Raw genomic sequence first — 23,656 nt, 5'->3', positions numbered from 1 at the left:
AACATTGTTTGTCTTTGTTTTGAAAATATTTTTAAAAAAATTGTTTGAATTTTTCAATTAGGTTAATATCTACCTTTAAAATAGAGCAAAAAATGAATTTGTTCAATTTGAAACCTGCTTGAAAATTTTCTGAAAGGAACTCGAAAACTGTCAAAGGATATGCCGCTTTTCGAAAGTTGTATCCATTTTTTTTAATTCCAATTAAACCAAAAATTTTTTTTGAGATACATGTTGATATAATTTTAAAATAAGAATTTTCTCTCCAATAGTGAAAATTGAAAGAAAACAAGGGTATCTTGACAGCATAGGAAGATACAAAAGTATTGACACCACTATTTTAAGAAATTATTTTTCCGAAAAATGGGAATATGCTTTGGGTAGAAATGTTGGCTTTGGGAATAGAACATCAAACTGTTGTACTTTTTCAATACAGGAGCCCTATCCGGACCTATAAACGGTACAACTGTGTGAATTTTCATAAACTGTCATGCTTTTTTCATACATTTTTGATACTACCTGTATGTATATTTTTTAAATACTTGTTACTTACCAAAAGCTTTTAAATACATCTGGAGCTACCACCCACAAGGAAATCTAGTTTAGGTATATCAAACAACAAAAAAAAATGCAAATAATAAAAATAATAAAATAATACAAAATAAAATAACAAAAAATAAATAAAAAAAAATATAATTTAATAAATTAAATTTATTCCGAATCATGATTACAAAAAAAAAAAATAATTAAAAAAACAATCACACAAGAAAATTGTAATATAAAAATATGAACCGGAAAATCATATAAAAAAAAATAGATTGTATCACATTTTATAGACCTACTTTAGTTGTTCGACTACGATCACTAAGAGAGAAATTTCATGAAGCGTTCAGAGTAGAGTAAAACAGTTGAAGATCAGCGTTTAAAGACGGAAAAAATAAATATGCTCAGATCTCATTTTTTTTAACGCCAAATATTTTAACTGCAAAGTAAGGAAGAGGGCGGATCACGGGAGGGAGAAGAAAACGAAAACAAATAAAAAAAAAGAAAAAAAGTGAATAAATTAGTAAAGAATTAAAAAATCATTCAAGCCTTGGGGGTGGTCGAGGCTTCGGCTGAGGCGTCTTCGGGTACTGGGGCCACGGTGGGGATCTCGGGGTATTCCAGCTTGGCGCCCTCCTCGCAGGTGAAGATGGGGCAGCATTCGGGGAAAGCGGCGGTCTTGTTGGTCTTATCTGCAGGGCAACACATAAAAATCAATGCAAAGCCCTCGGACTGAACCTCAAACACTTTTTAGACTAAGCGACCTCGTTTTTAACGAAATACTCCTCATAACTAGGTGTCTACTAACCTTCGTCGAGTTTACACTTGGGGTTGGCCAGGGGAAGTGGTCCGCAGTCCTCAACCAATTCCAAGAGACGTGGGGGTTTGTCTTCGGACACCACGCAGGTGGAGCGGCCGCAGAAGGGGTGCAGCTCCCAGGTCTTGCCCGGTTCTACGGTGGCGCATCTGGTGGAAGCGAAGCACATGCCGGGGAAATCTGCAACGGAAAATCAAGATTGTGAACTGCAGAAAACTAACTTCGAAATATTAAAAATTTATTATACAGCTGTGGACGATAAAAAGTTGCCTACTGGAACTGCTTATTATTTTTTTGCCAGCCGTATTTTAAACAACTTTAGCGGTTTTAGGTGGCAAACCTTTTTGTCCACGGCTGTACAAGAAAACAATTGTTTTTTATAACTTGAAAATATAAGTGTTTTTTTCAATTGTTAGTATATACAGGGTGATCCATTAACGGTACGGAGCGGCTGCATATTATGTGGTAAAAAATCAATTAACAAATACAGTCAAAAGAAATTTCAAAATATAGCAAGTACTTTTTTAAAGACTAGCTTGGTATAGTTTTACAATTTAATTTTGGCCTGGATTATGTCAATGTTATTTAGAGAACTAAATAAATAGGCGAGCGGTTCACCCCTAAAGAAAGGCATGAACTTAGAGCATGAAACTTTTTTATTTTTAGTGTATTTTTCTGATAATATATATTTATATTAATATTTTTTATATTTTTCGGCGTGGTCAGTCAATTGTTAAAAACAAAAAAGTTGTAAAAAAAAATTACTCGCCGAATGCCAGTTTTTTTATTGTAAAATGGACAATATACACAATTGTTCTTCTTTGACAAAAATTCGAAAAATGCTTTGTTTCCGAGATATTTACAATTTGATGTGAAAAAAATGACGAAATCGACCAATTTTCGGAATTTTTTTCTGAAAAACTACTACAGATTTTAATTCTAAAAAAAACATAATAATCGGGGGATTTCCTACTTTAAGACATATTATTTTGGTAATGGTCAATCATTTTATTGAAGGTCTAAAGCGAGTAAAAAAAGTCTTTTAAAGAAAATTATGATAACACTTTAAATTTAAATTTTCTTTTTACAATATTTTGGATTACATTATACAATTTACAATAAACATTATTATGATTTTTTTAATCGATATATGTTAACAGTACAAATGTTCAAAATATCATTTTGTTTGGTTTTGTAGCCGGAGTAGGGTTTTTGCAAGTAATTAGTAAAATTTAAATACATATTCGATTTTTGGTTTTATAAATGGCTAAAATTGACTTGAAAGTTATACAAAATTAAACTAAATAAGATTTTTAAATCGTAAAATTAACGTAATAATAATAATTGACCTAGCGATCTCGAAAGTTATTGGATAATTTATTGTAGGTATAGGATAATTATTTTATTTTTAATTTACAAAAATATTAAGGTCACTAAAAGTATATTAATTTCTTTTTTATTTAATTTTTAAATAATAAGTTTTTCGCAATTTTCGACAAGTTCTTGAGTTGAAATAAGCGTTTCATCATCAATTTCGGATGAAACATTCTGACATTCACCTGAGCACGCACAGACTGTACAGCATTCCAGGTTCGATGACAAACAGTTACAATTTTTCGTAGAAATTATATTTAATTATTATAAATGTAGGAAAAATTATGGTTATTTCCGCATTAGCGGATTGAATTATTAAATGTTATTGTTATATATCGATTAAAAATATCCTAATAACATTATGTTATGCCATTTTGATGCGTATGTTTATCGTGATTTTCTTTAAGACTGTTTTTTACTCGCTTTAGACCTTCAATAAAATAATTGACCTACACCAAAAAAATATATCTTAAAGTAGAAGATCTGCCGATTATTATGCTTTTTTTTTAGAATTAAACTGTTCAGTAGTTTTTGAGAAAAAAATTTCGAAAGTTTGTCGATTTCGTCACTTTTTTCACATTAAATAGTAAATATCTCGGAAACGAAGCATTTTTCGAATTTTTGTCGAAGAACAAAAAGGGTTTATTTTTGGTCCATTTTACAATAAAAAACTTTCAAAGCCATTCGGCGAATAATTTTTTTTACAACTTTCTTGTTTATAACATTTGACTGACCACGCCGAAAAATATATAAAAAATATGTAAATTATCAGAAAAATACACTTTATAAAATAAAAAGTTTCATGCTGTAGGTTTTTGTTTTAAAAATTTAGTCGGTTACCTTCAATTAGAAACATCTTTTAAGGGGTGAACCGCTCGCCTAAAGAGGATGTTCTATCACAACTTTACTATTTTAGCATTAACTTGAAAACGAAAGAAGATATCGACCTCCGGTTTGTGTATTTGTTTTCCTTAATAAATGGTCTATAAAACCATGAAAAAAACCTACCTCGTTGCATTTAATTTTTCTTAGTAAAAGGAGACAATTAAAAAACTTTTCTGATTACCGTCGCCTACCGTTGCACAGGAAAATAATATTTTTATTCCGGTATCATAAATGTAAATGTTATTAATAGTTCTTTAAAATGAGCCGTCATTAAAATTTCAAGATGGCGTCTTTCATATTGGCGTTGCTACGGAAATAACAAAAAAAAAGTTCATACAAAACTTGTGAAGGGTTTAACAGTGTATTTAAAAAATGTATTTTCAACATAGGTTATATAAGGGAAATTCCGAAAAAACGACAATTATTTGTAACACTATAGCAGTTGCGCCCCCTAGCGCTGATGTTACAAACTTGAAAATATATCAATTTCTTTTGGCTGTATTTGTTAATAGATTTTTTTAACGCATAATCGTGGCACGGCTAGTTTCCTAAAAATTAAAAAATATATCTATTTCTCTGAAAAGATATTTTACATTTTTTAGAGCAGTTTAAAAAAATATAAAATTTATTACTTTTTCTGCTTGTTGACTTTTTAAATTTTTATACAGCCGCTCCTATCACCCTGTATAGTATGTAATTATTTATTTGCGTCATTCTCACTTATTATTTTTACTGAATTGGGTGAAAAGAGAAAAACCGATTGGAGAATGAAGGGGAATGTTTCTTTATTTATTTTTTTTGTCTTTCACCTGTTCAAGACAAATCTGGGGACAGGTTCAAAATTATCTTCCTTTATAACCGAATATTACAAAATAAGTATCACGAATCCTCTGTGATTAATCGGTGTAGTAATTTGCAATAAAACAAAGAGTTTTTCAACAAAAACCTCTATTTAACAAGTGCTGTTCGTTAGCATAATGCCTGCCATTACCGAACCGCGACCAAATGGTGAATCACCGCATTTAAACGACAATAAACTAATTAGAGGTGGAGGTGTAGTAATTGTATTATGACTAGCGAACCGTTAAAAACAGCTTTTTTTCCACGAGAACTGAGATCAACATTCTCAAAACAGACGAGGAAAGAATATCGCTAAAAAAATTGCCAGAAGAAACATGTTACACTTGAATATAATTATGTACATGTTTGTATGTATGCAACGCACAGTACAAGCATTTGGCAGCAACTGCGAAACTGTAGAATAATTTTAATAAACAAGGAAAGGCAGTACAGTTAATTTTTTCAGTGTAGTATTTTTATAGGCTGGTTCTAAATCGATTCTCTGTATAAAAAAGATACTGGTAACTTTTTTTTAAACTGTATTTCAGATAATTAATTCAAAATTCAAAAAATGATTGATCTCTTCTATGCAAAGCTAATTTGGCACGACTTAAAACAAACGCCTTGTGCATCCGGTATATTTACCTCCTTCTGCAAACTGCCTTGAAGTACACCCAATTGTTTTTTTCAATTTTTTCCTCGGAATACGTACAAGGTTGTTTCCCAAGTATGTAACAGATATTATTGCAGGATTTTTTCGACTACCGAACAAAACTAATTAAATGTGTAAAAAAATGACAACTTGCCGATTTTTTGCGACAAATCCGATTAACTATGAAGTAGGTGTGGATGCTAAAATGGAATTTACGAACAAAACCTGCGTAAAATACATTACTGCAGTGTTCTTGTTAATGACGTATAGAAATTGTAACGGAAATAAATGTCGAAAATTTGGGAATTTATGGAAAACGTTATTGTGTTTATAAAAGGAAGTTTGTCTTCTTTTCCCCGACGTATTTTTTTAACAAAAGTTTACATCGCCTCGTATACTGTGTTACACGTAAACTGATCCAAAATGACGATGATCTCACGTAATTACCTATCGCAAGGATAAAGGAAATTACCCCAATTACAATTTTATTCAGACAGTTGAATATGTATCTCTCCATTGTATCTTTTCCACTTTTTGCCATTTATTATTCGAATCTTCAAGCGTTATGTTTTATCAAAGTCTAAGGTCACGAATCAATTGGTCAGATGTCTCTGATTGTTTCAAATCAGTCCTCAACTGTTGTAGAAACACACCTAGTAAATGTGTTGCTTTTGTTCTCAACGGTACCTTCTTTGCCAATACAAGAAACTCTAGCGTTGCGGAGTAGTGCGACTGGCTGGCAATTACCGGGCATTGTAATTCTTTGTTTCTGTTTTGGCGCGGGACAACGTGATACGCTACGATCCGAGGCATTTTGCAACACCAGAAGGTCATGAAAAAAATTATATGGGTAATTATGTCCATTTGATACAGTCTCCGGGCGGCTGCAGCTATTAGTAATACAAACGGAAACTGTTATTTCTGTTGAATTTGCAAAGTTTAGGCGTCAGCATTTGATCACATTCCAAAGGCAATGTGGTATTGTGCATTAAAGATGATAAATTTTGTTTATATTGACGATTTTCCATTAACATTTTTCTAACAAATTGTCGTTGGTCATCAAACTTTGAATATGCCAAAAAAATGTTAATATAATGTTTGGGTGAACCATTCCAACAAGTTTTCAGATAAATATTTTGATCAAAATTTTTTCTGGGACAGAAATATAAGTGGAAATTGAACAAAGCAGCAATTGATGGTAATTTAAATGATCTGCACTTGATCCAAATGTATTTGGGATAAGCGGGTATTGAGATAAATGGAGATCGAACATCAAAAACTAAGAGTTTTTCCTATGGATCAAACTTTGGCCAGATCTTTTCCGAAATACAAAGTGTTGCATTGAAGTTTGGTACGACGAAATTCTTAAGGATGCTAAATGCTACAGTACTGTTAAGTTTATGTCTGTCTTTTAGAGGCCATCAGCTGCTACCTGTCCCGAGAACATACTTTTTTTGAGGTTAAGTTACATGAGTTCCAGTCCCTGTTGATACAATCAACTGTTTTTTTATACACTTCCTTGAGATCGGAATAAACTTTGCTAAAACTTTACTGTTTACCATTTTTTTGTAGATAGAAGGTCAAATAATAGATTTAAACGCTATAGGTTGGTACCTTTTTTCCACGATTGTCCTTAGTGATAAATTTTGGTTCCCTGACTTTAATGTATACGCAGATGACTTGGAACGTATTCAATGATGATTTCTAAAATTCTTATGCTAAAAAGAGAATGGTTTTTATCCCAATATTGGTTTTCCGCATGACGATCTATTACAAAGATTTTCGATGTCCAGTTTAGCGGCACGCCGACTTGTGTTTTAGCAAACAATAACATTTCTTTTTACTTTACACAACTTAATAGACTGTAATATTGGGTTCACTTAACTTTGGAATGTCTAGGGCTGGTTTTACACTTGATATGATGTGAAATTGTACAATATAAGTGAGATTCGACTTTTCCTTAAGCTTAGTGTACTTGATTTCTCCACTACTGGGAAAGTTCTTATTCTTCTTCTTGTTCTAGTCACTTGTCACTATTTTTGTAGAGGTTGTACAGGTTTCTATCTCTCAATTTGTCTCTTCAACCGCTCATGAGTACAGTTATGTATTCCAAAATCGAAATAAATCCATTCTCGTTTTCAACCTAGACTTTCCCTGGTTTCGATTCGCAACTCAAAAGGTGAGGCTTCTTCCCACCTTACCTCTCAACCCGATGATTTACATACTCTTATGGCAACACCGTTACCCTTTAGCGGTGACGGCGAAAAAGCGACAGCAATTTCTTTGTGCAGACGTGCAGTGAAAGCGGCGACTTTCGGTCTCGCGTCGATTCGCGGAATATGGGCCGGCGATTTGTTATTATTTTTTTCCGTCTGATTTGCAATCGAAAGTGTCCCAGATACACGCCGACATGTAAACGGCCCGAAGAGAATGTTTTGCGATGGGGGGTGGTCTCGGTGTCTCGGATGATGCGGTAATGACATTTCGGAGCGTCACGATGGAGAGGAACGTCGTGAATTCATTAAGGACGAGTGAAAGTACAAGAAAGAGCATGAGCGGTCATCGGAAACTATAGAGAAGTGGTGTCTTCCGAGAAAAATTACAAGCGTGTTGAGATTTTACTCAGTAACATTTAAAGGCATAACTTTTTTGAGGTTAGGTTTTCTGCATTGCGTTTATTCGTATACGGAGTGGGCGACATCTATTGGTGTATAGCGAAGTCACTGTAAAGATGATCAAAAAAGTTGGTTACGTTACTCATATTGTATTCATTTTGTATTTCTTGTATGTTTTTGATTATAATCAGTATAATATTTGTATTCAGTAAAATAATATTGTTTTAACAGACTAAAAATATGCATTGACCAAAAATATGTGTTGTTTCAGTGGTCGTCAGTTAAAAAGTCAGTCACTTAATTAAAAAGTTTTCACGTAGGCTGCTGTTGATTGATCACCTTTATGTCTGACATCTTAGAAATTTGCAGCGCATCTATTAGTGAACTGCACCAATAATGTAAAATTTTACTATACAAAGAAATGTGCTTTTTACTAGCATCTGCAATTGGTCATAGACATCGCCACATCTATATTTAGGTATTATAAAAAATTTGACTTCAAGTGAAAATTTCGAATCAAAGTGACATGTAGTTTAGGTTGGGAACTTTTTACTGTCCACAACTGTACGTGGCCAGCGAGCTGGAAACTAAATTTATTTCCTGTACGCTGTCATTAAACAACGTTGATGGTGTGCAGCGCTTTGGAATCAGGTTACTTTTACAGATTGACGTTCTTCAGTCGGTCAGACCGGTTTCAACGTGTAATGTGTTGCAACCGCACCCAGCATTATTTCACTTCACTTTTAGTCTCGATCTCGTTTAATGTTAATGCATTAATTATTGAATTAAATCGGTCGACTTTTATCTGGACTGGTTTTTTTAGATAAAGTGAATGCGTTGCAGAACTAAAAAAAAAGGAAATAAGACATGAAGTTGTATGTACGGGGTGATTCAGTATAATTGTGTCGTTTATAGAAGTGCTGATTACTTTTTTGATTATCCCGTTTCATTGGAATTCCTCAAATAAACGGATGAATTTCTATTAACCCCACAGATTCCATATTTGCACCACAGGAGTATATTTTTAAATCTATATACAGGGTGGTCCGAATTTTATGCAGGAAACTTCAACGGCAGATAGATCTCTTTAAAATAATAGCTGTTTGCCTTATAAACATAGGTCTGGAACGGCCTCGTTTTAGAGATACAGGGTGTTGAAGTTGTTAAAAAAATTTGATTTTTTGTTTATATCTCCGGAATCTATTAACCGATCTCAATAAAATTTAATACAGATAATGTATGACAGTAGGCCTTGAATTACTTAAAATATTAGCTGTAAAGGTTCAACCAGTGGTGTACAACTGGACAGGATCACTTCTTTTTTATAAAAAAAACCCTACGCCACTGTATTTTTTACAAGTTATTGTAACGGATTTATATTCTAATGCACAAAATACGTAAAACAGGTAACTTGAATTTTTTCTGTAAATTTCACCGTTCTCAAGTTATTCATACCAATACAATCCCCTTGTGGCAGATACTTCTAACCATAATATTACAATAGTGTTTATGTTTATGCTTAAAAGTAAGTGCAATTTATAAGCACTTCAATAAAATTCTTTACACTCGTCGCTTTCATCTTTTTGGATTAAAAAACGTCTCGGCAACTCGGGATGAGTAAATCGAAAATTTGAAAAGTTCTACATAAAGATGGTAGAAGTCTGTACCATTTACAACCTGTGCAAAATTTACTTCCGGAAGATGCAGAGAGACGCCTGAATTTTTGTCAGTGGTTGTTAAAGTCATAACATGATCCAGAATTCTTACTAAAAATACTTTGGATCGATGAAGCTACGTCATGAAATTCGAACAAGATCTTTTCAAGACGAATTTTACTGTGAAAGTGTGACTTGGAATAATTCGCAATAAAGTTTGTGGACCTTTCTTCTTGCTACCATCCAAATTCCCAATAATTTCTAAACTTTAGAAAACCATCTATTTGAATTATCACTTTCAAGCATAAACATAAATATTCTTGTAATCTTATGGCTTAAAATGTCTGCCACAAGGGGCTGTATTGGTATGAATGACTTGAGAACGGCGAATCTTAGGGAAAAAAATTCACGTTACCTTTTTTACGTATTTAGTGCATTAGAATATAAATCCGTTACAATATGTTGTAAAGAATACAGTGGCGTAGGTTTTTTTATAAAAAGAGGGCGACCCCTGTCCAGTTGTACGTCACTGGTTGAACCTCTAGAGCTCGCATTTTGGGGAATGCAAGGCCTACTGTCATACATTATCTATACCAAATTTTATTGAGATCGATTTATAGATTCCGGAGATATAAACAGAAAATTATTTTTTTTAACAACTTTAACACCCTGTATCTCTAAAACGAGGTCCTTCTAGACCTATGTTTATAAGGCAAACACCTATTATTTTAAAGAGATCTGTCTGCCCTCAAAGTTTCCTGCATAAAATTCGGACCACCCTGTATACCGTGCGCGCCTAAAAGTATGGAATAAATTCAGTAATAACGAAACAAATTTTTTTTGGAAAAAATCCTCGAACAGATCGACTTTTAATTTAAAAAATACATATTTTAGCATAAAAGGCGATTTTCAATCGTCATTTGTTTTCGAGTAATGACGTCATCGACATTTTTTTAAATAGCAACCCCCTATTTTTTCTTGATTCTGAAAGATCGCTTCATTGTCGATCCGACAGTATTAATGTGTTGCCATCTTACATAGGAAAGTTTTCGAGTAAATGACGATTGAATGTTAGAAAACCCAAATCAATTAAGATAAAGCAAAAACGTTATCAAATTTAAGGCTTTTTTCGCGAGTGAATATTTGTGAATACGTCTGACTTGTAGTTACTGTTTCTATCTGTTTTCATCTTTTTTCTGAACAGATCGCGAAAATGTATATATTCACTATTCACTATTCAGTGGTGCAGCCTGTCATATTGTAATATGTATTTTGACGACTTTGACATATGGGTTCTAACTTCTAACCAGTAACCATAATTTGTTATCCTTTATTGCTTGTGTTGTGAGAATTGGTGTTATCTCACTAAATAATAATGTATTTGCTTCGAATAAAACTGAAGGAATATATCAATGCTTTCTTTGGAATATTTTTAAGTGGCAAATTTATAAAGCGTGAAAAGTATGTTAAATTTTTTATAAAAAAAATTAAACTAGAAAGAGGTTAGGTCGGTTTTTTATGTAATTCATACAAAAAAGACCTGAATTACAAATGATTCCACCAATATTATCTCTGGCCTAGGTCACAAAAAAAAGAGGATAATCCTGAAGCAAAGTGGATCGCAAATATATCCCATATAAAAAATTAATCTTACCACTAAGTAAAATATTTGCTGTTTCAACGTCTACGTTTACTAAAACATCTGTGCCTCTAAAGTTTAAATTTAAACTGACCACTTCCACAGCCGTATCAGAATCCATCATTTTGCTGAACGATTTTTATCCTCATTCAAACAAAATGTCAAAAAGAAAAAGGTTAAGTTACCGGCTGATAATACTAGTTGAATATACCAACAGAATATTCAGCTGAAGGGTGAAGAGTTCAGTCATTTGAACTAAACTTGTGACGTCACATAGTAGTTTAAATGACTGACTATTCTCGCAAAAACGTAATATTCACTCATACTACACATACTACAACATACGACTTCACTTGCGAAAAAAAGCCTATAGTTTTTCGAAATGCCTGAAGTTTTTTATGGATCACGTAGGTGTAAATCTTTACAAAGTGTCACTGTCATACCGACTTTCTAAGTATTGTAAGCGATATAAAAATTATTGTTGAATTTAAAGTATTATGGCGCATTTAACTGTCACACAAAGAACTGAAATTTTAATTCTTTTCGGACGCGGGGATAAGACTAGAACGCAGGAGGAAGTTTGCGATTTATTTAATGAAAAACATCCAGATCCCCGTATCAGCCAATCAACAGTCAGTAAGATAGAATCTAAATTTAGAGAAACTGGCAATGTAGATATTCCAAAACTTGGAGGTCCAAGCGTTAGTGAAGATCACAAACAGAATGTTTTGAAAAGTATGGTAGATAATCCTCATAATACTTCACGATTGGTTGCATTAAACAATGAAATTGTCAGATCACAGTGCTACGTATCCTGAGGCAGGAAAAATATCATCCCTACAAAATTCAACTTGTGCAGAAACTCAATGAAGACGATCCCGACCGCCGCTTACACTTTTGTGAAATTATGATGGATTTATGTTAAGTAAATAGAGATTTACACCGGCAAATAGTTTTGAGGCCACGTTTTGTCTGAATGGTACAGTGAACCGTCAAACTTGCAGGCATTGGAGTCGGGAAAATCCTCATTGGATGGCAGAGACACATACCCAACACCCACATAAATGAAATGTGTGGGCTGGAATAGTTGACAACAGAATAGTAGGGCCTTTCTTATTTGAAGGAACCCTTACAGGAGAAAAATATTTAGAGTTTTTACAAAATGACCTTGTTCCAGCGCTTGCAGTAATTTTTCCTAACGATAATGACCCTGATATTCCTGATGACACCATATGGTATCAGCAAGACGGTGCACCTCCGCACTATGCGTGCCCTGTTCGAGATTTTCTGGACAATTGTTTTCCTAGGAGGTGGATCGGCAGACGAGGACCGATAGAATGGCCCGCGAGATCCCCAGATCTTACACCCCTGGACTATTTTTTATGGGGTTACTTAAAGCCCAAAGTGTACGTTAATAGACCATATAATTTAGAAGAACTCCAGAATTGTTAGTTACCCCAGAAATAATTCATAGTGTGCAAGAAGAAATTTTACACAAACTTGCGTATTGTCAAGAAGTGGGTGGCAGTTCGAACACTTAATTTAGGTAGAAAACTTAACGAATTGTATTTGCTTGACATAGGAATTGTTATTTTTTTAATGAATAAAATAAAATTTTCTAACATTCAATCGTCTTTTACTCGAAAACTTTCCTATGTAAGATGGCAATATTTTAATATTGTCGGATCGACAATGAAACGATATTTCAGATTCAAGAAAAAAATAGGGGTTGCTATTTTAAAAAATGTCGATGTCATTACTCGAAAACAAATGACGGTTGAAAATCGCCTTTTATGCTAAAATATGTATTTTTTAAATTAAAAATCGACCTGTTCGAGGATTTTTCCCAAAATAATTTGTTTCGTTTTTACTGAATGTATTCCACACTTTAGGCGCGTACTGCATATTTAATTTTATCAAAACTCCATCATCTGAACTTCTATTTTATACACTAACGATTTCATATGCCCCCACAGGTAGAAATGGCATGGATTTAGGTCTGGCGATCGATCATGCCATAAAATAGGTCCATTGCGTCCGACTCATCTATCTAGAATTATTTCATTTAGAAAATTGGGTACCCTGCATCGAAAATATGGTGCAAATCATGCAAAAATCATATTCCATCCTTTCAAATACTAAATGGTACATTCTCCAAAACGATAGACCAATTAATCTTTGTGGTAGAATGAAATGTCCAATTAGGACACCACTAACAAAGCCCACTCATAACTTAATTGAAAATTTTTGGTGGAAATTCTTCCTTCGGATATCACTTAGACTTTCTATGAATTATGTTTGAGACCGCGTAGAACCGAGATGCTTATTCAGAATTTTGAAGGCATTCCCCGTAAATTAAAATCATGCCCGTTGTATCTGCGTGCCATTGTCTCAAAAATTAAAAGTATATCGCCCATTCGCTCCCGAATATCCTGTATAAAGAAAGAAATGCCAAAATAAAACCGTTTCTCTTTAATTAATATTACTAAACTTCATACTTTATTTCATACGCCTTGTTAGTGATTACTATTGCGGATAAATTCCGTGTTGTGTCGAAACGGTCCCGTTTCGTCAATTAAAATCCGTCCTTTTGTTTCAAATTTCCTATCAGGAACATCTAACGGTAAACTAAATAATATTTCGTCACATCCACACACTCCGAAACAAACAAAACGCGCTTAACTGTAAAACGCTGCACATTTTCCCGACCGTTCACCGGCCGTTACGAATTTCGTGTTATTTTAAGCGGGTCCGTAACAAATGGAAAATTTTCCGGAGCGTACGCCTCCTATGATTCACGTATTATAAAACAATTTACCATCCTTTCTGCTCATCGACGTTCAAAGGATCGTTTTACGGTCCCCATCGCGGCTCCCATTGTTCTCCGGGAACTGAGCTTCCCATGGTGTGTTCAGAAACAGCGGATATTCGCAAAGTTGCAACAATAAGGGAGGTAAATGGGCAATTGTGTTTAGTAGGTCGCCATTATTTGGAGTTAAATGATGTGACGTCTAGACCGGCGAAATCGGTGTTGAATTACTGAAACTTTTACAATTTCTAATAATAAGCTGAGAGAGTTGAATTGGCGGTCGTTAAATGTTTTATAAAATTTAGGTTAGGTACTGTTAAAAATAATATTAACAAATGTTAAAAGTGAAAAAAAGAGACTGTCCAAATAAAGACATATTGCAACAAAAAATGAAAAGTTGACACAAAATTTTTCACCTCCTAGCAATATATTTTTTATTAAGCATTGAAGGCATTTTTTTGGGTTCTTCATCTTCATCTTCATCTAGTGGTTGGTCCCAATAAGTCCCATAGCACCGCGGCCTAATTAGGCCTATTGTGCGTCCCAATACTAGTCCTATTCAGCAAGTAGATTTGTCCTTTTAACAAAGTCCAAAAGCTTCCTTGCTGACACTTCTCTCAGTTCCTTGGGTTCCAAATAGGGTCTCCCAAGGAGCGCCATTCTGCTACGTGCAAATCCCGGGCACTCGCCCAGGATATGCAGAGAAGTTGCATCCGCCGATTCACATCCTCGGCAGACCGGACTGTCTACAAGCTTTAGCTTATGTAGATGTTTCATAAAGTGACAATGTCCCGTTATGAGTCCTGTCACTCTCCTGAGCCGGATTCTATTCAAGCTCAGTAGCTCATTCGTTCTTCTCTTCGATGGATACTCCATAAGCTCCTTAGAATGGCTATGTCCTGGCCTTGAAGTCCAGTATTTCCTATGTTCTGTCTCTGTCCATTTGCCCAGAGCCCGCCTGACCACACTGGGAGATGTGCCACAGAAGGGCTCCGGGCCAATGAACACTGTCTCGGATCCCTTCCTAGCAAGTTCATCCGCTTTCTCATTTCCACAAATGCCTTTGTGCCCTGGCACCCAACACAGTCTGACTGTATTGTTGGTGGCCAGTTCAGTCAGCATTTGTAAACAGTCCCACACCAGTTTTGAACTTACCTTGTGTGCGGCTAAAGCTTTAATTGCAGCTTGACTATCAGAGAATATATATATGAGTTTACGTCTATAACCTCTACGTACATTCTCTGCCAGACACGCCATTATCGCGAAGATTTCTGCTTGGAATACAGTAGGGAACTCCCCCAGACTGTAGCTTGCACTCCATCTGGGTCTGAGTCCATATATTCCTGCACCCGTCCCTCTGGTCATTTTGGAGCCATCTGTAAACCATACTAGGCTCCACCTTTCCAGGGTATTAAACCTTTCCTCCCACTCGCTTTGATCCTCTATTCGAGTCTCAAATGGCTTGTGGAAGTGAAACTTTGGAACCATCTTGTCGGATACCATCCCAAGAATTGGTTCCGACATAGATGTATCTTTGATCCTGGAGTGGGAACCACCCCTCCAGTCATTATTATTCCTGAGTCGATATGCTGCTAGCCGCGCTTCTCTCTCCACCACTATATGCAGCGGTGGCAGATTTAGCATGACTTCTAGTGCAGCTGTCGGGGTCGATGCCATCGCCCCCGTTATACCTAAACAGGCCAATCTCTGAATTCTATTCAGTTTTTCCTTCGCTGTGGTCTGTTGTGTTTTCTGCCACCATACCACCGCGCCGTAAAGAATCCTGGGTCTTACTATCGACGTATACAACCAGTGTGACATCTTTGGTTTCAGTCCCCAGGTTTTCCCAATAAGGCGGCGGCATACACACAGTGTCTGCTTCGCCTTACTCACCACTTTTTCCAAGTGCGCATTCCAGGTAAGCTTATTATCCAGTATCACTCCTAGATATTTTACTTCCCTGGAAAATGTAATGCCCCTCTCCCCTATTATAGGTTCAGAGAGTCCAGTTAAATTTCTTCTCCTAGTGAAGGGTACTACGACCGTTTTGTCAGGGTTTACTGACAGTGCCTGCCCCTTACACCAGTCATCTATCCATTTCAAAGCCTCTTTCATGAGTTCTGAAACGATAATATTATGTTTCCCGACTATGAGAACGACCAAGTCGTCCGCATAGCCTTGTGTATAAAATCCCTTTCGATTAAGGCCCTCCAGTGCGCCGTCCACCACTAATCCCCATAACAGGGGAGACAGTACGCCTCCCTGGGGGCAGCCCCGGCCTACCTTACACCTTTTTTTGGGTTAATCAACTTCTACTTATAGCTAAATGATATTTCCCTCAGTGAATCGTTAAATGATATTTAAATTATCAGTTTCATCAGCGAATAAAAGTTTTATAGTTTGTTGCAATCTATAACTTCACACAAATCGTTAATAAATATAATAAACGGCAGAGGACCTAGATAGGAACCCTGTGGCACTTCCTTTGTTGCTAAATAAGTTTGGGATTTGAAATCACTAAAACAAATATAGTAAAGGAGTTTTTAGACCAATAATTTGTTTATTAATGTAATTTGTCCGATCAAAAATTTAAAAAAAAATTGAAATTGTAAAATTTTGTCTAAACTCCTGCTGGTAATTGGAAATAGAATTTTTAATAGACAAATATATACTGACATTTCAAAAACCTTAGAAAGTTGGACAAAATTGCAACAGATTTATAGTTGATTATACAGGGTGATTCAAAAACGGTGGCCAAAAATGAAACCTCGTATTCATTGGTAATGTTTAAGGGGAGTCTTCCCTATAAAGTTTTTATCTTTATTTTTTATCTTCGTTAAAAGGATACAGGGTGTTAAACTTCAAGAAATATTTTTAATTTTTTTAAATAATTTAAAAACTAGTAAGTGAAATAATTTGAAATTGGGTATATGTATTTATGTAAACATTGTCCAAAATCTGAGGGTTTTTCCTAAAATTTACATGCTCCAGTGGCGGAGATACGGGGTATCGGTGGTATATTTGTCTAAATAAAATATCAAGTCAATATCGTAAAAAAAATTTAAAAAATTAGTATAATCCTTATAGTTCTTGAGAAAAAAATTATTGAAGTTGTAGTATTTTCAACCTCTACTTCGTTGGGCTACTGTGGCGATTTCGAATACTAAAATTAGATTTTAGTATTATCGTTGCTGTGATAGTGTTTACATTAGTTTTTCAAGTGTCAAAAATGGATTTCGTGTATAGCAACTCGGAGTTGATGGATATCGTTTTAATTTATGGTGAAGCACGATAACATTTGTGTTAGTTCGTAGAAACTGGTTAAGACGGGCCCAAATGTATTTACATGTCGGTGGACAAAATTTTGAACAGTTGTTGGATAATAACATCAGGTAAGTCAAATTATTTAATTAATTAAAACCACAAATTAATTTAATTAATTAATAATAATATCTCCGATTATTTTTTATTATACTTTGCAGCCGTGTCTGTAGCCGACTGCATGTTTTGCATTGCGTAAGGTCAGGTTTTACAGTGCAGTACAGTGTATTTTTAAATAATTTTTGAATTACCCATTTTGATTTTTTATTTACAAAATTCAAAAAGAGTACATTCAAACATTTTTCTTTGGATAGGTTCTAAATCACCCTGTATAGCTGTAAAATCTGACGTTTCTGCTATTAAATCAATCATATGTTACATGACTAAAGTGGCTTTTGATCAGTCGGAATTGGTTAAATAATGCACTTTAGCTTCTATGACTGTTTTTTAACCTGCAAAATAGATCGAAACATAGATTACATATTTGTACCTATGTTTTTGTATAACTGTAAATCGATGTATATTCAAAATATTTGGTTTGTAAATTACACAGGGTTAGATTATCATAAATAAATTGCTATTTATTACATCGATAAGCATGGGCGTAGTAGCTACAATTGTTGCTTGGGGTGAGCCCAGTGCTATAAGCTCGAAAAAGCTCTCAGAAATCAGCAACTTCCCGATATATAAAATTTGAACAAGTTTTGAATTGATTCGCAGTCACCGACTTAGCGATAGGACAAAGACTATAAAATTAGATCTTTTTTTCTGGGGTGGGCCGTGCACACACCTGACCCCTATCTACGCCCATGTAGAATAGTTTTAAATCCTTTAAGTAACTGTGAAAAATGTTGTTATAAACTATCGCGGTATATTTCGATGAAGCAATTAGATAAATGAATTCTATAACTTTTACAGACAAATAATGACTCTAATGCTCCTAAAACGCCAGATATCGTTTCTAGCACATTCCGCGGAAAAATTCCAACCATCCATTCTCACATACCAAACCCAGTTTCACCTGAACAAGGAAAGGCTTACGTAAACCCTTAGAAACCTCGTGATTGCATCTACCGTTCTACTAGACTAGTTTTCGACTATCAGCGCTGTGATTACGCAACCTTTAACTTTGTGAGGTAGATACTACCGGTAAGACGACTTCAACGCGGTAGTATCATACAAATGTTCGAATTAGAATATAAACCTCTCGACATGTAAGCTTGACCCACTTGATGCTTATTAGCTATTAATGTATTCAAGAGGAAAAGGTGAGCTACTTGTTTCGCTGTCGTCCGGTTTCACCAACACTAGGTTGTATTCGTGCACAGGATGATACGGAGAGCAAACGGTTAGCAGTTGTGCTCTTCGTACAAATAACAGATTTAATCGATAGGAAGAGGAACATTCGAATAGAGAACTAAATACACTTGACCGAACAGGAGAAATATTTCCTGGTCTACAACTGTTGTTATTAACTATTACGAAAACAATCACTAAAATTACTTGCCTGTTGACATGGTTCTATTAATTTTTTGCGCTGTCAGCCTTTCCATTCGAACAATTTGCACATTCAAGGCAACATTTATTTTAATTTAGACATAAGCACACAGACAATAAGATCTTGAATATTTCGATTACCCAAATAATTAATCAATGATTGTATCCAAAACTTATATTCAGAGATGTTTTGTGATTTTTCCGCCACTGTTAGCCGATGCAGGGGCCGATATTACCACCATTAAACGACATGGGGGTGGCGTTCTAGTACGGTAGCGGAGACATATATAGAAATTCTATACAAAATAAAATTTCAATCGCAAATAAATGGTTACCATCTTCATCAGAGTCTAACGGAACTTGCCAATAGCCAATGCCAAGCATTGAATCTGACAAATTTAACTCACTGCAATATCGGTACTTTCAATTTACAGGTAGTGCAAAATTAATTGTAATCGTCCTCTTTAGGATAGTTATGACTGTTTTGTATTGAAATGTTATATTACTTAAAATATATATTGTTTAATTAATAAAATCATAAATAAGTTTGAAGAAAGGACAAATTATTTTGACATTTGTTTCATGTTCTAGAACGAAAAGGACTTTGGCGTTCTAGAACATAAAAGTATTTTGCAGCTAGGTGATAAAAAAACTCACTTTATCAACTGAAAATTTAACGAAAATGTCGGCAGTTTTCGAAAAAGTAAAGTTATCAACTTGCAAAGACATCTGCAACCAGTAACTTCCTGTTACGCCCAAATAACTCAACCTAATTTTTTATGCAAACTGCCGAGCTTTCCTTTAAGCATTATCATATATATTAATCTGAATTTTGTTATATAATGCAATAGACACGAACCCGGCAACAATAAACCGTGGACTTAGCAAGCGAAATACTTTACAAGCTAATTTATTTAAATAAATTTGCTGGATAATCTTTTCTTTATAGCAGAGCAATCATTGACATTTGAACTATCGCGTATAGTGAAAGTTAGCCGCTTACTTTTGGTTTACGTATCAAGTCCTGGTCTTTTATAGAAGCACGCTATTAAATGCACAATTGCAGTATAAAATTGCATGCTGTCATAAATTCTACGAGACCTCAATTAAATTGAAATAATGACTGGTTACTTTGAAACGGTTTGGTAACTCCTCAGATGAATTAATTCGAAATTAGCTGACGTTCTAAAATAATTGAATACAGCTATTTGATATTCCTAAAAGGACTGGCGTCGAAAATGTTACCCAGTGGCGTAGAGACAAAGATCACGTAATTTTCCCGCGATGCTCATTTTAATGCATCGGTTGTAAGATAGGAGACACCTCTTGATTCAGGTATTTCCCACGCTTAAACGTTAAAAATAAATAATTAAAAGGTCGAAACAATTGTTAACGGTGATCGGAACAAAACTTGCATACCGGATTTTTACCTGGAATGATTGTAGTCATTAACAAAGCCTCTTTATCGGAGAATTTTATTTGGCAATTACTTACAAGGGTATCACAATGTATACTTAATCATGTAAATTTTGTAACGGTTCTTGCGACACTATTTTGAGCAATACTTTGTAAACAAAAGTGGAATTTAACCTAGTTAAAATTTGTTTTCTGTAATTTTTTAAAAATAACCTCGAAGGTGCGGTATTTTATATATTTTGTTGGAAATGTTGAATATTAATGAGGATTTACGCAACAGAGATGGAAAATATGTAAATATAATAGCCTTAACGTTTGAGGAATAGAAAATTTTATACAATGCATTTTTTTGTACTTTGTTTTATACTATCAGTTTTTGCTCTAGAACAAGTAATAGTATTAAATAAAATATGTTTTTACTATAGAAATAGCCGAGTTTTATTAACAGCTTTGCTCAAAAAAGGGCAAGATATTAAAAAAATTGAAGGTCTAAACTGTAATTGAATTAAGGTACCATAGAAAAGCATACTTTTTAGTTTCTATAGTGGAAATTTATCAACTATTTGACCATGATTTTTTTCACTGGACCTCAAATAAAATTGGTAGCTAAATATACCGCTTGTTTCGTCTAAATCAAACTAGCTTCAACTATTTTATTGCGGGTTTCTTTTTTTTCAAAGTCAACCTTAAGATGCGTGAACGAAAAAAGTAGTGTTTGGTGTTCAATTTTATAAAAAGTAAATTCAATTACAGCAAATTATCACTTCTTTAGTTATTTCCACATAGCAACACATCAATTGAAAAAGGTCGCTGTCGCATAAAAGTTACCACTAGTGAAGCAAGATGTCTTCACTTTATTTCTTTGTATATTTTTAATAATAATAATAATAATAATAATAATAATAATAATATATCTACCCCTCACTAATCTAAACCCAGAAGTCGGAGACTTGTGCGGGAGAGGGGGCCGCATATTATTATTCACTAGGCCATCTTCCACCCTACGAATATAGCTGATCCACGGTCTTACGGTCGCGGGATTCGAACCCGCAACAGTGGCATTCGTCGATTCAAGTACAGACACCTCGAACCTATCGACCACCAACCCAAGATTTTAGATAAACATGTTCAGTTGAAATTAAATTAACTAATTGTGAAATTTAGTTGTAAAAAATCAAAATGATGACATTTCTTCTTCGTTTCAAATGACGAAATAGTTATTTTTGATTCTGGGTCTAGAAACAATATTTAAATAGAGAATATTAAGAAACAATTAGTGTTAAAATACTACGACTCTAATATTAAATATGAATGAAGTGGAAAGTGAAACGGATTTTTCAAATGATGAAGGATATTCGTCATTTCAAATATCGAAAATCGCAGAAAATGCAGCATCCCAACTTTTACCTAAGACCAATATGAAATAGACATAATGTGGCATACTAAAAGGAAAATTAGGAAAACATCTGAAAATGTATTCAATAAAAATGTTCAAAAATAAGTACCTAGTCATATCATTGAAGCAAAAAAGGATTTTGCATTCCAATTAAGTAAAGTGTGTTTTTGACACTTGGGAAATGTCACCATTTTTTAAAACTTTTCGAAAAATAGCATTTTCGGCTTAAGAAAGAAAAAGTATCAGTTTCGTAGCAATTGAGCTGTGAGAAAATCCTTAATTTCGCAAGTATTTGTAAGAACCTGTCTCTTATGTCAAAGTGACAAAAAGGGCACATGTATTTATGTAAAATCTGAGGGCTTTTTCTAAAATTTTCATGCTCCAGTGACGGAGATGGCATATTTTTCTAAATAAAATAGTACGCCACTGCTTTCAGTTGGTCTTTTAAGTTTTACTCGAAAATCTGATTTTTTTCGAAAAACATAAAAGAGTAGTAATTTGTAGAAAATTGAAGGACGAATCCGAAAATATCATGGTTGTTACAGTAAAGTAGTGGCGTACTATTTTATTTAGAAAAATATGCCACCGATACCCTGTATCTCCGCCACTGGAGCATGTAAATTTTAGGAAAAGCCCTGAGATTTTGGACAATGTTTACATAAAATTCACCAAAGAATACGAGGCTTCATGTTTGGTCACCCTGTATATACATAAATTAATACGATTTAAAATATTATTTGTACTTGGGTATTTATTAATTTAGATTTTGGTAAGTTAATAAAATTTTAAGATTTTATTCATTTATCACATAGATCTGTACTAGTTACTTCAATTTTTCGTAAAACTTAAACAAAAATGCATCAATTTTGTATTATACTTTTATCCTTTCGCGAGATACCACGACCCGACGATATCCACGACCCTTTTTCGCACTTCTCGCGCTACCGCTGGCGGAAATCCTTCCGCCCTCCGCCCGTCGCACCACCAGCAAGCCGCGCACGATCACACCTCTTCCCCGGGATCGCCGTCCTTACGGACTTACCTCTGAGAACGTCGGCGGGAATCAGCCTCTTGAAAGTCTTGGGCCTCTCAGCGTCGGCCTTCTCCTCAGCGGCATAGGCGAGGGCTAGGAAAACGGCGAACACCACGAAATACTTCATTTTTTTTTATGGAACTGCTGACCTCCAAGAAGACCACTTCGGTGAACTTTCGAGTACCAACTGAAGAACCCAGTCGCGGACGCCGGGTTATATAGGCTTGGGGCTCCCCCCCAACGGGTTCCCGTCGGTGGTTCCTGCGGTGATGGTGCTCTAGGTGGATCCTTAAGGGGTGGCGCGGTGTAATTCGTCGGCGCGGCGCCTCGCGAAGCGGTCTCCGGGGATCTGATTCGGTGTAGGAGGTGAAAAGTAAATGTTTTCGATGCTATTGTCAGATCTTGGGAAGTGCTAGATGTGCATGCAGAGCTTCTGCATGTTTTTTTAGACTGTAACAGTTGGTTTTCCTTTAAAAAGTTTGTTTAAAACATTTCGTACCGGAAAATAATACACAAGCATATTTAAATTGCAATACTGGAAAAACTAGAAACTGTTTTTGGACTGTTTAAGTCTGAGTTACTCATGATGCATAACAATACAAGGTGTCCGCCAATTTCACCGACAACGTTTGACTGCACATTCACGACGATAAATAAAGATCTACGAAAAAAGTGTTAAATAAAAAATTTTTGGTTTCTGAGTTACAAGCCTTCAAAGTTGTCAAAAATAAAACTAATTTAATTAATAACTTCATAACCCTTTTACCAATCGCGTTAAAATTTGGTACAGTTATTTGAAACATTATTGCATATTATTTCTTAAAGCTTTAGTTAAATCGATATACTGGGTGATAGTTTTCTCTGGTTACCTCTCCCTTTTAGCGGTCAAAACTTTTACAGTGGTCGTATTTTTTTAGAGCGGGCGGCAATATTGAAAAGGTCGTTTTATTTAAAAAAAATATTGTCTCTTGAGAAAATCGCCTACAGAAAGCCATTTTTGAGAAAAATAGCATTATTTGCATATGTGTATAATGCCATTTTTCTCAAGAATGGCTTTCTGTAAGCGATTTTGTCAAGGGACACTACTTTTTTTAAATAACGACCATTTCAATGTTGCTGCTCGTTTTAAAAAAAATACGAATACTGTAAAAGTTTTGACCATTAAGA

The 23,656-nt window shown here is 34.7% G+C and overlaps 1 protein-coding gene across 1 annotated transcript; it reads right to left on the bottom strand.

The window, feature by feature from the left end:
- Nucleotides 1–751: 751 nt before the first annotated feature.
- Nucleotides 752–22,689, bottom strand: LOC108906571. Its single transcript, XM_018709871.1, has 3 exons — nt 22,499–22,689; nt 1,349–1,537; nt 752–1,232 (listed from the first exon to the last, which is right to left on the bottom strand). The coding sequence occupies exons 1-3, from the start codon at nt 22,614–22,616 to the stop codon at nt 1,084–1,086; spliced, it is 456 nt and encodes a 151-aa protein (XP_018565387.1). The 5' UTR covers nt 22,617–22,689; the 3' UTR covers nt 752–1,083.
- Between the last annotated feature and the right edge of the window lie 967 nt (nt 22,690–23,656).

This window comes from Anoplophora glabripennis, unplaced genomic scaffold, assembly GCF_000390285.2.
Source record: "Anoplophora glabripennis isolate ALB-LARVAE unplaced genomic scaffold, Agla_2.0 scaffold108, whole genome shotgun sequence".
Classification (NCBI taxonomy): domain Eukaryota; kingdom Metazoa; phylum Arthropoda; class Insecta; order Coleoptera; family Cerambycidae; genus Anoplophora; species Anoplophora glabripennis.
This window is presented reverse-complemented; position numbering and strand designations above follow the sequence as displayed.